Genomic DNA, 13,652 nt, shown 5'->3' on the forward strand with positions numbered 1-13,652 from the left:
CAGGATTTGCTTGATTCTAAATTAGCATGTAAAAGTGGATCCAAATAATTGTTTTAAGCAGAATTAAATTATTATTCTTACATGAGTTTATATAGAACAAAAGCTTTCCTGCATAATTCTTATAAACTTCAAAGCCATTATCTACTTATCTACTGTAAACACTTGACTTTTCAAATTGACAGGCCATTAATTAATAATATGAAAGCCAGCCATATTGTCTTGCCAAGAAAGAACAGAGGTATTTTATTGTTAGGTAGTCTTGGAAGAGTTGCAATTAATAATCCTACTGTGTCTTTTACTGCCAGCATTACGTCGTGGATTCAACTCTTGGCTGGGAAGTTATTTAGAACATGTAATTGCTTTAGAAAAATTTTCCTGAGGATCTTAACCCCTCTGTATCAGGGTTTCCCAACCTTGGCACATTTGATATGTTTGATGTGGAGATGTTTAGCAGCATCCCATCAGACAGTAGCACACAAACCCTCCCCCTTGTACCAATGAAAAATGTCTCTAGACATTGCCAGGCATGGGGGAGAGGAGGCAAACATCCTCTTGGTCCCCTTTCCCCTATTGAGAACCATTGATCTTTATATTGCTTTTAACCATATGACTTGAAAAAAATGATTTAAAATGTTATTTGTTTTTGTAATTACTCAGCTAATAATTCCTCTAAGGATAGATTGATAGAATTGTGACCTGGGGGGTTGTAGAGAGATTTCACATGCTTGCAGTGTTGAAGACCAGTGCTCTTCACATCCAGTAAACTTAATGAAAAAGAGAGAAGAGAATATTGAATCTGCTGAGAAGGTTGAAATGGCATGTACTGTTACTGATGCAGAAATAATATGAAGTATTCTGAATGTTAAAAAGTCAAACAATGTTGATAAAAAGTCATGAAGAAGGTGATTTATTGAAGGCTTCTTCAGCTTTTGAAGTAATTAATTAGAAAGCTAGTGGTATTATCTTGCCAAGAAAGGGCTGCATCTTTATATTCTGCTTTTCAGTTTTAAGAACAAGAAATAAATGGCAAGTAAACAATTGTTATCTGTAGTTTATTTTTTAAAAGCAATTTTCAGAATATGTCATAGGGGCAATGTGGTTTTTTTTTTTTACTTTTTTTTTATTGCTTAAAGTATTACAAAGGGTATTACATATGTGTCCTTTTTTTCCCCGCCCTTGACAATCCCCTGGCCTCCCCTACCCCCCAGTGTCTTATGTCCATTGGTTATGCTTATATGCATGCATACAAGTCCTTCGGGGGGGGGGGGTAAGAGATCAACCGAAGGCAATGTGGTTTTAGCTGTACTTCTGTCCCAGTTATATCTATGGTTTTATAAAAATGATAATTGATAGTCATTTAAAGCACTGCAAGATAAGGAGATGTCTTTGGAATGATCCACAGAAATGAAATTCTGCATTCATTCAAATGACATATATTAAACTTCTCGTGTGCCAGGTTCTGTGCAGGGAATACAGAAAATAATAAGACATTCTGCTTGAATATCCCATTAAAATAATTCTGGTTGAATGGAAACTTTCTGGTTAGGGATACCACTCACCATCTGTCTATTACCCATTTTTCCAGTTGATTCTGTAATGTTAAATGTCTTTTGCAAAAGCTCTTAAAAGTGTGTATGAGTGTGTGTATAGTATATATCATGTATATACTTTAATTCTTTTAAACCTATTTCTGAAACTTGAGCAAAGCTATATTCATTTTCTTTAATGCTTGTTAAGTTTTTATTTAAATTATTCTCTTTATTAAATATCCATGAGAGTTGAATAAAACATGGTCCTATATTATTAATTCATTTTTATTATACTGTGGCTCTAATATCATTAAGGAAAATTGATGTCACCCTCAAGGCCAGAAGTTTTGCTAATTATTGCTGGTTGGTGTCAGAATTTAAAAAGCAGGATCTTTATTAAAAGTCCAGTAGAGTCTTAAAACTTTTTTGTTAAAACTGATCAACTTAGATTATAGATATGATAGGGAAAAAAGTGAAATCTTTATGATATTGGATAGGCTGGAATTAGTAAAACAAATAATTCATCATTTAAGCAGTTACAGATAAGTGGGAAAATTACAGAGTTCTAGCACTTGAAAATCCATTCTTCCTTCGTGATTTCTGATGTCAGTTTTAGCAGTCTACATTATGAATGCACAGACCCATTCAGAGCCATGAGCTCCCTGCTCTTTAGGCAGCTGATTCAGAGACAATTTTAGCAATGTATACCTAAGGAAATACAAGCCAGCCTGGTCTAAGGAATAATGAAAGGTTGTACCATGATGATTGTTTTTAGTGTAACCTAGCTGAGGTAACTATGAAATATTTTGATATATTCTCTGTTGACTACTGTTCTCCAATCTTTTTTAAAAATATATTTTATTGATTTTTTACAGAGAGGAAGGGAGAGGGATAGAGAGTTAGAAACATCGATCAGCTGCCTCCTGCACACTCCCCACTGGGGATGTGCCTGAAGCCAAGGTACATGCCCTTGACCAGATTCGAACCTGGGACCCTTGAGTCCGCAGGCCAACGCTCTATCCACTGAGCCAAACCTGTTAGGGCTGTTCTCCAATCTTTTTAAAAATCTTTTTTATCGCCCCTAAAAAATACTCTTATAATATACGTGGATATAACTTGTATTTATTATTTTTATTATTTCTTTCTTTGAAAAAATAGAAATGCCACTACACTGTAGCTATTTATCTAAATAATCCCCAAATGATGTAAGAGATATTGCTAGAAAACAAAATATTTTAACATGCAAAAATTTTTGTTCCTTTTGGGTTGATTAGAACTGTAACTAACAACAGAAGAGGAAATAATGTTGTAATGTATCACAGTTAATCTTTGCCTTTTATTAATGGGGCTGTTGGAGTTTAGAAAAAGACTAGACATACATTCAAATCCTATCACAACCACTTAAAAATTTTTGTGACCTTAGGCCAATTGTTTTTTAACCCTTTTGTAGCTCATTTGTCCTATACTTAATAAAAAGGACAATCAGAGTACCTATTGCAATGGATATTTTTAATGATATTTTTAAGGATCATGTGTGTAAATTTCTTGGCAAGTGCCTAATGCATAGTGACTATTAAATAAATGAGAGATTTTTTTTATCTTTCTAAAAGTAGGCATTCCAAATTTATTTTAACTGTGCATAGCATAATTTGATTGTATTGCTACCTATACAGTGAAATAAATACCAAAAGCAATTATTCTGACACTAAAAAAATGAAACCCTCTGTGATTATAGTTTTGAACCAGCTTGTAGGTTGTTTTATCAGGTCTCATTTATCTTTACTGACCTTGGGAAGCGTTTTGCAAGAAAAAATATGTTTTTCTTCTATAATGTTAGAGTGCTGTGAGCCTTTTAAGATATATTGAAACAAAATTCAGTATATTCCATAGACAGATGATTAGTACTAGATTATTTCTTGAAATAATATCATTACTGTCAATTATATGACAACTTTTAATTTGCCTCTCTTTCTGATTTAAACAAATTCTTAGATCTCTCGTGGAAGAGGAAGACCAACACATGAAATTGTCCCTTGGAAGCAGCGAAATGGGCCTCTCATCCCATTTGCAGTCTTCCAAGGCAGGAGCAACTCGCATCTTTACCAGCAATACCCACAGTTCTGTGGTGTTACAGGTATTGTAAACTGTCCTTTTTCTAGTATCTAATGGCTTTAGAAAGCACTCGGGTTTGTGTGGTGTGGGATGTCAATAGAGGGAAAGGTTGTGCACATTTGAGGGTGGGGTTGTATGGAAATTCTCTGTACTTTCTGCTCAAGTTTGTTGTGAACCAAAAACTTCTCTAAAAAAATAAGGTTTATCAATTTTAAAAAAGCAAACAAGCAACAGAGGAGAAACTTTGAGGGGAAAACTGCATACCTTCCTGGTGTTAAAAAAATCCCCAGAGTTCATTCTTTGCTTTGTTTGTGTAAAGGAAGTCTTGCTATCATTCCACTTTATTAGAGAATGTTGTATCTGGCAACATTAACTTTCCACTATATTGCAGCCAAAATAAATATCACAGAGTCTCTACACTAAATGTTCTAGTTCTTCATGCACAACTTATTTTATTGTCACTTTTATCGTAGTTCTAAGGTTTTATTTATTTGATGTCTCAACTCACATTGGCAATGTGAGGACTGCTGGATGCAAATACACTGATAGATGTAAGAAGTAATAACTCACATCAAAGGAAAGGACAGAAAAACAAAGAAAGTCAAAAGAATACATAGAACTATAATATGGAGGTATTTAGTGTAGGGATTTCGTGAGTCCAAGTACTTCTGACCCTTGTGGATACTCCCTGACCTCTGTGGGCATTGCTGAGTTAGAGAATTATATAATAAAGGATGTCCATAAATGTCTTCTAGATATAGTTAAATTATATTAGTGTTCTCTGCTTAGTAAGATAAGGAAAATAAATCTTTCTAAATGTGTTTTTAAAAGAAATAGGTGAATTTCATCTATATATCTTGTCAAGAACCATTATAATAAAGCAAAATATAGTATAAAGTATAGTATTAGCATAATATATAGATAACATAGTGAGGAAAGAGGTTTATCTTTGCTGTGTGGCCTTGCTGTGCTGTTATTCCTCTGGGCTTCATTTTCTTAACTCCAAAATATGACTCTTGACAAGGAGATCTTTAAATTTCCTTCTAGTTCCCATCTGTGTGATTCAGTGAAATCACATTTTCCCAATGTTTCAGTTTCTAATGGGAGCTGGGTTTTAGAGTTCATTGTTCTGTGGGTATCATCAACAGAAATGTGAGGGTCAGGAAGGAAACAATTCCTATCTCCTGGCATCTTAAGTCTATGTAAATGGTTTAATTGTTGGTTTTGGAAGGCTATAGAATTCAGGGGTGGGCAAACTTTTTGACTTGAGGGCCACAATGGGTTCTTAAACTGGACCGGAGGGCCGGAACAAAAGCATGGATGGAGTGTTTGTGTGAACTAATATAAATTCAAAGTAAACATCATTACATAAAAGGGTACGGTCTTTTTTTTTTTTTAGTTTTATTCATTTCAAACGGGCCGGATCCAGCCTGCGGGCGGTAGTTTGCCCACGGCTGCTATAGATGGAGAGAATAATGGGTCAAGCAGATAGGAGAAGCATGAGAGGAAATAATTTTTGTTATATTAAAGTACTTTCTCTAAAGAAAATACAAAGAGACTGACTTGTGTACCCCTCCACTATACTTCTGCCCTATCCATGACCATAGGCATGTGTTAATGACAATTTTTGTGGTTCTGCTAATTTTTAAAATGTACTTTAAACCAAATAATGAAAGCCACTGCAGTGTAATGACACAGATTTAAAGCAGTGGTTCTCAAATTTTAGTGCATATCAGAATCACTAGGAGGATGGCTGTTAAAACAGTGTGAACTGCTCCCCACCCCCAGTTTTCTGAATCAAAAATGGGGAGTGGGGTCCAGAAATGTACATTCCTAATAAGTTCCCAGATGATACTGAAGGTCTGAGAAACATACTTTTAGAATCACTGTTCTAGAGGCTAAATCTGCCTTTCACTAAGAGATACGACATCTCCCTTTCTGAAACCCTTATATCATATGGAGATAAGATAATGTTATAATGGGGAAACAATGGAAGTACTTTAATTATCCATCCATAGGAAAATGGTTACCTAAATTATGTTGCGTCAACTATGTAATAATGTGCAGTCACTGAAAAGATCGAGACAGATCTGTATGTATTGAATGGATAGATTATATCAAATGAAAAAAGTAAGAGGACAGATGTGGCATATTCATACAATGGGATATTATTCAGCTATATAAAGAAATGAAGTACTGATACATGCTACACGTGGATCAACCTTGAAAACATTATTCTACATGAAAAAAGTTAGTCACAAAATACCACATATTATATGATTCCATTTATATGAAATGTCCACAATCGGGAAACAATAGAGGCAGAAAGTGGACTAGTGGTTGCGTAGTGCTGGAGAAAATGCAAGGATACAAGGGTGATAGCTTAAGAGTGTAGGGTTTCTTTCTGAGGTGATGAAAATATCCTACAATTTATTGTGAAGATAGTTGCACATATTATCTGTGAATATAATAAAAAACACTGAATTATACACTGTTAATGGGTAAATGGTACAGTATGTTAACTACATCTCAATAAAGCTGTTAAAATAGTAACAGGTCAATATATATTGTACAATTCCATCCATTTGTAGAAAAATATACAATATGCATACATATACATGAATGTAAGAGCATGGAGAACCTGGAGAATGATGTCTTGCACTTTGTGCTCTGTATAACCCTGCACTGTTTAATTTGCTTTACAATGGAAATATTTTTGCACATTACCTTTGTAATTTAAAAAATATATAATGGTTGACAAAACAAGTGTAGCTGTGTCTTAGAACCCTTAGCTCTGTCATGTTTTAGCTCAGCCTTTGTTGGTCCAGGCTGATTGTAGGCACAGTGATGTGAAAATAACCTGAGAGTTTGTATTAAGTAAAGACAATCTTTTATAAGCTTATTTTTTAATGTATTAATATTTTCTGTTGTGGCATAGAGCTACCAATTTATATTGCTTTTGAAAAATTTTGTATACTCTTTAAAAGTCTATTAAAATTATGTTCTCAAAAATGGAGATTATTAAGTACAAGCAGTAACAGGGACCTTTTTTTGGTATCTAATCTTAGGTGTGTGGTTGTCAAGGGAACAAGCTAGAGAAGTGTTTAATGTGTAAATGCTATCATTGTTTTAAAATTAGCAATCACACAAACTCCAGCTTCAAAAGGCATTGAAAGTAGCTTTCAGGGGAACGGGTCCATGGGGAAAGGCTGTTTTAAGAAGTCTCATTCTGAAGGATTACCCACTGCATAACTGTAGTTGGAAGGACGGAAGGACGTGTGTTTAGGCCATAACTGGAATCCTAGTTTTACCACTTACCAGCTAGTTAAGTGACTTTGGGAAAGTCATTTATCCTCTTTAGGCCAGTGTCCTTATCTGTAATATGGGTAAGAGATATGAGGATTAAATGTGACAATTTATGGGAAAGTAAGGTGCATGATTTATTTTCCTTCCATCTGAGCCAAACAGGGAAGGTGTCAGAGAAAATGTAGCTGATCAGAAGTGATGGGTTTGCCAAATAAAGTGTCCATCTGGTGGGCTTGATCTGCTCTAATAGATTAGTCATCTCCATTAAATAGGCTTTAGCAAACTAAGCTGTCAAAGAAAGTGCCTGGAAAGAATTTTGATACCTAATAGGCTTGGACCTTGAATAAAGCTCAGGAGAATCCAGGATGGAATTAGCAGAGCAAAAGACTTACTCAAGTAAGGAAGATTAAGTAAGGTTTGCTTAAGTAGTAATTGGTAAAAAGCAAGGATTATTTCATTTTCCCTCACTCCTTTCCTACTACTCCAGCTGTGGGTATTATGGACAACTTCCCTCCTTTGACTTCATTCTGTTACCCAGGTTGTCATCATTTTATTTTTACTACCCCATCCTATGGTAAGTACTTCATTGAATCAAACCCTTCCTAGCACTTTCATTGCTTAAAAGTAACAGCTTTATGAGATAAAATTTATATAGCATGTATTCCCCCATTTAAAGTGTACAATTTAATGGTTTTTACTTATTTATTTATAACATACATACATTTAAATATCTTTGATTTTTTAGAGAGAGGGGGGAAGGGAGATAGAGAGAGAGAAACACCTGTATGCACCCAACAGGGGGATGAAAACTGCAACCTGGGCATGTGCCCTGACCAAGAATCAAACTGGCAACATTTTGGTGCATGGATTGATACTAAGCCAATCACACTGACCAGGGCCAATTCAGTGGTTTTTAATATATTCATAGTGTTTTTCAGATATCACCACAATCCATTGTAGAACATTATCATCCCCTCAAAAACAAACCTGTATCCGTTAACAATCACTCCCCACTTATACCCAAACCCCTTCTTCAACCCTAAGCAACCATTAATCTACTCACTGTCTCTATAGATTTGCTTATTCTGAGCATTTCATATAAATGGAATTATACAGTATGTGGCCTTTTGTGACTGATTTCTTTTACTTAGCATAATGCTTTCAATGTTCATCCACATTGTAGCATGCATCAATACTTGTGTACTTTTTATGGCTGAATAATATTCCATTGTATGGATATACCACATTTAAAAATTTATCCATTGATGGACATTTGGGATATTTCAAATTTAGGCTATTATCAATAATGCTACTAGGAACATTCATGTACAAGTGTCTGTGTGGACATTTTTTCAATGATCTTTTATGTATACCTAGGAATGGAATTGGTGGTTCATATAGTTATTCTATGCCTAATTCAAAAAAAGAGAACTTCCCGAGTGTTTTTCAAAGTGGCTATACCATTTCACATTCCCTTTGGCAGTGTATGAGGGTTCCAACTTTTCCATTTTCTTGCCAACACTTATTATGCCTTCTTTATTATAGCCATACTAATACATGTGAAGTAGTATCTTGTGATTTTGATTTGTATTTCCCTGATCGCTAATGATGTTAGGCATCTTTTCATTTGTGTTTATGGCCATTTCTATATCATCTTTGATATAGAAATATCTATTCAGATCCTTTGCCCAGTTTTTAGTTTGGTTCTTTGTCTTTCTACCAGAAGCCCAGTGCATGAATTCTTGCATGGGTGGGGTCCGGCCGCCCACCCTGATGGGGGCCAATCAGCTGGTGGGGGGAGGGGCCACGGAAGGTTGGCTGGTCGGCCCTGTTCCCGATTGGGGTTGGGGGGGGCTGATCAGGGGTGGGCCCGGATGGGGGGAGGGGCTGTGGGAGGTTGGGGGAGGCCTATCGGGGCCCCGATCAGGCTGGTTGGCTGCCACAGTATGCGTCATAGCTACCAGTCGTTCTGGTCGTTCCATCGTTCCTGTCGCTTGGCTTTTATATATATAGATTATTCAGTTGGAAGAGTTCTTTATATATTCTAGGTACAAATACCTTATCATACACATGACTTACAAGATTTTCTTTCAGCAGCTTTGATTTTATAGTCCTTGTTGTTCTGCCATAACTCCAATCTTGCCAATCTCTAATCCATTATCCATTAAGTGATACAGTCTTTGCTTCTGCTTTACCATAGTAGAATTAATGGGACAGATATTAAAGGCAAATGCCTGGAAAACTTCTGATTTTTCACTGTTTTCTATACATATATTATTCCTTCACACTTCGGTGTCTTTGCACCCATTTCCTGTCCCTGAAATGCCCATATTTTACTTTTTCTGTTTGGTAAATCCCTATTCACTCATAATGATACATCTTAAATGGTAAGTGGTAAAATTAGAGTTCTAGTTTTGGCCTAATTGCATGTCCTTCCCACAATAGTTATCCAGTGCATAATCCAGCATAGTGAGGCTTCTTTAAACAGTCTCTTCCATGGATTCATTCCCTGATAGCTACTTTCAATGCCTTTTGAAGCTGGAGTTTGTGTGACCCAGGCAGAGTTAGTGGCTTCTTCAGTTCCTCCCTCTTAGTCCCTGTTAATATCACCTATCTGTGAGATCCCAAGGTCTAGGATCTAATTTGTTGTTTTCGAATGTCTATGATTGACTGGTGGGGTACATGGTAAATACTTAATAAATGTCTATTAAGACATTTACTTTTAAGCTTTATGAGGTAGAACCAGGGTAGCATTTTCTCTAGGACACTTTTCCCCAGTACTGAGGCAAATCCTTTTCAGTACTCTACCTAAAGCCCAGGAATTGTAAGGTTTCTGCCCTTGTGGTTTGGATAGGAACTATTCTCAGCTCTTTGTGAGCCTTGTTTGTTCTTGCAGATGTCTCTTTCCTCAGACAAATGCACTTAGAACACTCCTAAATACTTGAGGGAAACTGGTTTTAGATTTCTGTCACTCTTTGTGCAGATCTCTCCTCTTGTATTCTGCCCTACAAACCTAGCTGACTTAACTTCCCCAGACTCTTAATCTTGGGAAGACTCCAGGTTTCACCTGAGCTCCTACTACCTGTAATTGGAAAGTTCAGGCAGTAAGCAATCATGGGGCTTATCTAATTCATTTCTCATCTTGCACAGACCCTTCTCTTTCATCCATTCTTACTTTTTTTTCATATATTTTGTCTAGTTTTAAGTTGTTTCAAGCGGTAAAATAAATCCAGTCCCTATAACTTCATCTTTGCTGGACACAGAAATCTATAGGATATAATTAAATGCTAACTTTTGAGACCCACTACAGGTATCTAATTATCCTAGAGTTTTGGTTAGAGATAGCGTTACAAAGGAGGTCAATTAAAAACAGTTTATTTTCCAATTACAGATGTTATAAAATGTTATATTAGTTTCATATGTATAACATAGTGATTAGACATTTATATACCTTACAAAATGGTCACCCCAATAAGTATGGTTCCCATCTGACACCATCACCAGTCATTACAATATTATTGACTGTTTTTTCTATGCTGTACTTTACATTCCTATGACTATTTTTATAACTGGCAATTTGTACTTTTTAATTCCTTCACTCATCTCCGCAACTCCCATGCCATCTGGTGACCTTCAATTTGTTCTGTTATCTATGAGTTTGTTTCTGTTTTGTTTGTTCATATATTTTGTTTTTCAGATTCTACATATAAGTAAAATCATATGGTATTTGTCTTTGTCTGACTTATATCTCTTAGCATAATACCCCAAAGGAGGTCAAATTTTAACTAGGCTTTGGAAGAGGGAAGATATTCTGCATGAAAGACAAGGGCATAAAGTTACTAGAAAAGGAGTAAGTCTGGGTTTTTACCAATCAGATAGTCTGGAGAACAACCTGATAAGATGAGTCAGAGTACTTAGGGACATAATGAAAAATAAGGTTGAGCAGTTAAGTTGGAGCAAGATTAGAGAAGTCTTTAAAGTCTTATATTGTGATATAATGCAATGATAGAAGGCCATTAGTTTTTTTAACTCCAAGAAGTGTTATATAATGAGAGTAGAGTTTAATTAACATTAATATAAAGTTCTATATTCATTTGATATATCTATTTATCTTAGACTAGAGGTCCGATGCATGAAATTCATGCAAGAGTAGGCCTTCCTTCCCCCAGCTGCCAGCACCGGCTTCCCTCTGGCACCCGGGACCCGTGCTTCCCTCCGGCCACTGGCAGACACCCGGGACCCGGGCTTCCCTCGCAGCCCCGGCTTCATCCGGAAGGTCGTTTGGAAGTACATCCAGAAGGATGTCTGGTCTAATTAGCATATTACGCTTTTATTATTATAGATAATAAATAAATTAAGAGCAATCTTACAAAAACATAGTGATAGTATTGTTTTAATAAAATACATTACATTTACTTAAAGATTGAAGTACATTGCTTAATTCTCTTTTTTTAATTTCTTAACCTTTGTTCATAAAACATATTTTTCATTAATAATTTGTATTGTTCTTCTCAAGATGCACTTTCTTTTTACTCCATTTATTTTTTGAAATTTCACTGATCAAACTAGATAGAATATACTAATAAGTTATTTCCAATGCAGAATTTAGTGGAAAGATTTGCTTATCAAATTGCTTTTTAATACCTGAGTACCAGTATCTCTCAAGCTTTTTTCACAATGGCATTATATTTAATTTAAAAGTTATTGATACCCAACCAATTTTTGGTATTAATTATGTGTAGCTCATCTGATTTCTATATTATGGTTGTGTAATGTCAACATATATCCTCTTCTGTTTTAATATGGCCATTTTAAAATTTATCAAACTTATTTAAAATATCAGTCCTTCAGGGTATTACATATATACCTACCTCTATTTAATAGTACTTGAAGTTTTGGTATGCTGGGTAAGTTTAAAGCTTTTAAAAATGCTCGCCCACCCCCCTCCTCGAAAAGATGTGAAGAAAAAGGCAAAACAGAAGATATGGGGAGAGCTATAGAAGAGGGAAAGGAAAACATTAGACGTAAGAAATTGAAAACAGACAACAATACCCTCATAAATGAAACCCAACATCCAGAAGAAATAGAAAAATAGAGAACTAAGATAAGGATTAGGGCAGAAAGAAATTGAGTTTAAAGCAATAGAAACAATTTTAAAGACACTCTAAAAGACTAATTGTAAGCATTTTTGCGTAAAGCGACTCTATTTGTGTTTAGTGGACTACCATATGGAAATAGGAATGTTTTTAGAATTTTGACAAGAGGAATCAGTAAAATTTGGTGGAAAAAAATCATTTTATAATAGAAGAACACATTTTAAATGTGCAGGGTATCTTTAAGAGTTTTTATAGAGTTATATAGTGAAAATATATATGAGTGAACGATATAAAATATTCCACCTTATCCCAAGGGAATATATTCCAAGGCCTCTGGTGGATTCCTGAAATCACAGATAATACTGAACCCAGTATATACTATATTTTTTCATATATATATATATATATATATATATATATATATATATATATATAATAAAGTCTAATTTATAAATTAGGCACAGTAAGAGATTAACAACAACCAATAATAAAATACAACAATATACTATAATAGTTATGTGAATGTGGGCTGTCCTCCTCCTTTCTTCCCTCCCTCCCTTTCTCCCTTTCTCTCTCTGATGATACTGATCTGATCATGGAGATGGCTCCTAGTGACTAATGGGTGGAGATCATATACATCCTGGAGATACTGGACAAAAAGGGATGATTCACATCTCTCCCAGGCAGGACAAAGCAGAGTAGCATACGTTTTCATCACACTACTCAGAACAGCATGCAATTTAAATTTTATGAATTGTTTATTTCTGGAATTTTTCACTTAATATTTTCAGATTGTGGTTGACCACAGATAACTGAAACCATGGAAAGCTAAACTGTGGATAACAGGAGACTGCTATATAGAGGGCAGATGAAAATTTTGGAGAAGAATGGCCCCTCCCACCTTTTCTTTTAATGTGTGCATTCTCTACAAGATTAGCGTACAGCATCCTGGAATAACATTGCTTCATTCAACATGATTTTATTATAATGTTGATGAGATGCCATAGAAATTTAATTATTGTTTATATCAATTAACCTGTGGTAAAATTGGTTTTGTTATATGTTGGTTTGCTTTAAGTCACAGAACCTATCAACGATGTTAAGTGACTACTTAACTATAGAAAAGTTGTTTAGAGAAATGACTGCCTGCTTCTGTACAACAAATTATATTGTAAAAGCAATTTTAGTTTTTTTTTCTTTAGACAGAGCTAGGCTATCCAGATAACCACATGCAAACAAGATATTTAGAATCTGTCTGAAAAAAGTCTGAATTGACACATCTTATTTGGATAAAGATAGCAATAATCAGGAATAAAATTGGCAAATATGGAATTGGAGAGTGAGATTATTTATTTATGCATATGAAAATAAAGGCTGTGAAACAGATAGAAAGGGAAACTATATGCACTGAAAAAAAATGCAAAACCTCACAAAAGTAGACAGTTTGCTAAAGACAGATAAATTAAGTTTACAAGAGAAGATACTCAGAATGTGCCAAAAGTGATCTAGGAGCCTCAGCTTCCTTTTTGGGGGGATTCCAGAATATATTGAGAAAGATTAGAGGTGTGTGTTATTTTTAAAGGTTTTGTAAAGAGAAGCAAAATTATCA

The 13,652-nt window shown here is 35.1% G+C and overlaps 1 protein-coding gene across 2 annotated transcripts in view; it reads left to right on the forward strand.

Moving 5' to 3' along the window:
- KLHL13 (kelch like family member 13) overlaps positions 1–13,652 on the forward strand; it is a 419,190-nt gene that overhangs the window by 377,905 nt on the left and 27,633 nt on the right. For both annotated transcript variants that reach the window (XM_023758502.1, XM_006082197.2), the window contains one exon: positions 3,522–3,663. In XM_023758502.1, coding sequence (XP_023614270.1) covers positions 3,522–3,663 — 142 coding nt within the window. The remainder of the gene's footprint in view (positions 1–3,521; positions 3,664–13,652) is intronic.

Source organism: Myotis lucifugus, unplaced genomic scaffold (assembly GCF_000147115.1).
Source record: "Myotis lucifugus unplaced genomic scaffold, Myoluc2.0 scaffold_2, whole genome shotgun sequence".
NCBI lineage: Eukaryota > Metazoa > Chordata > Mammalia > Chiroptera > Vespertilionidae > Myotis > Myotis lucifugus.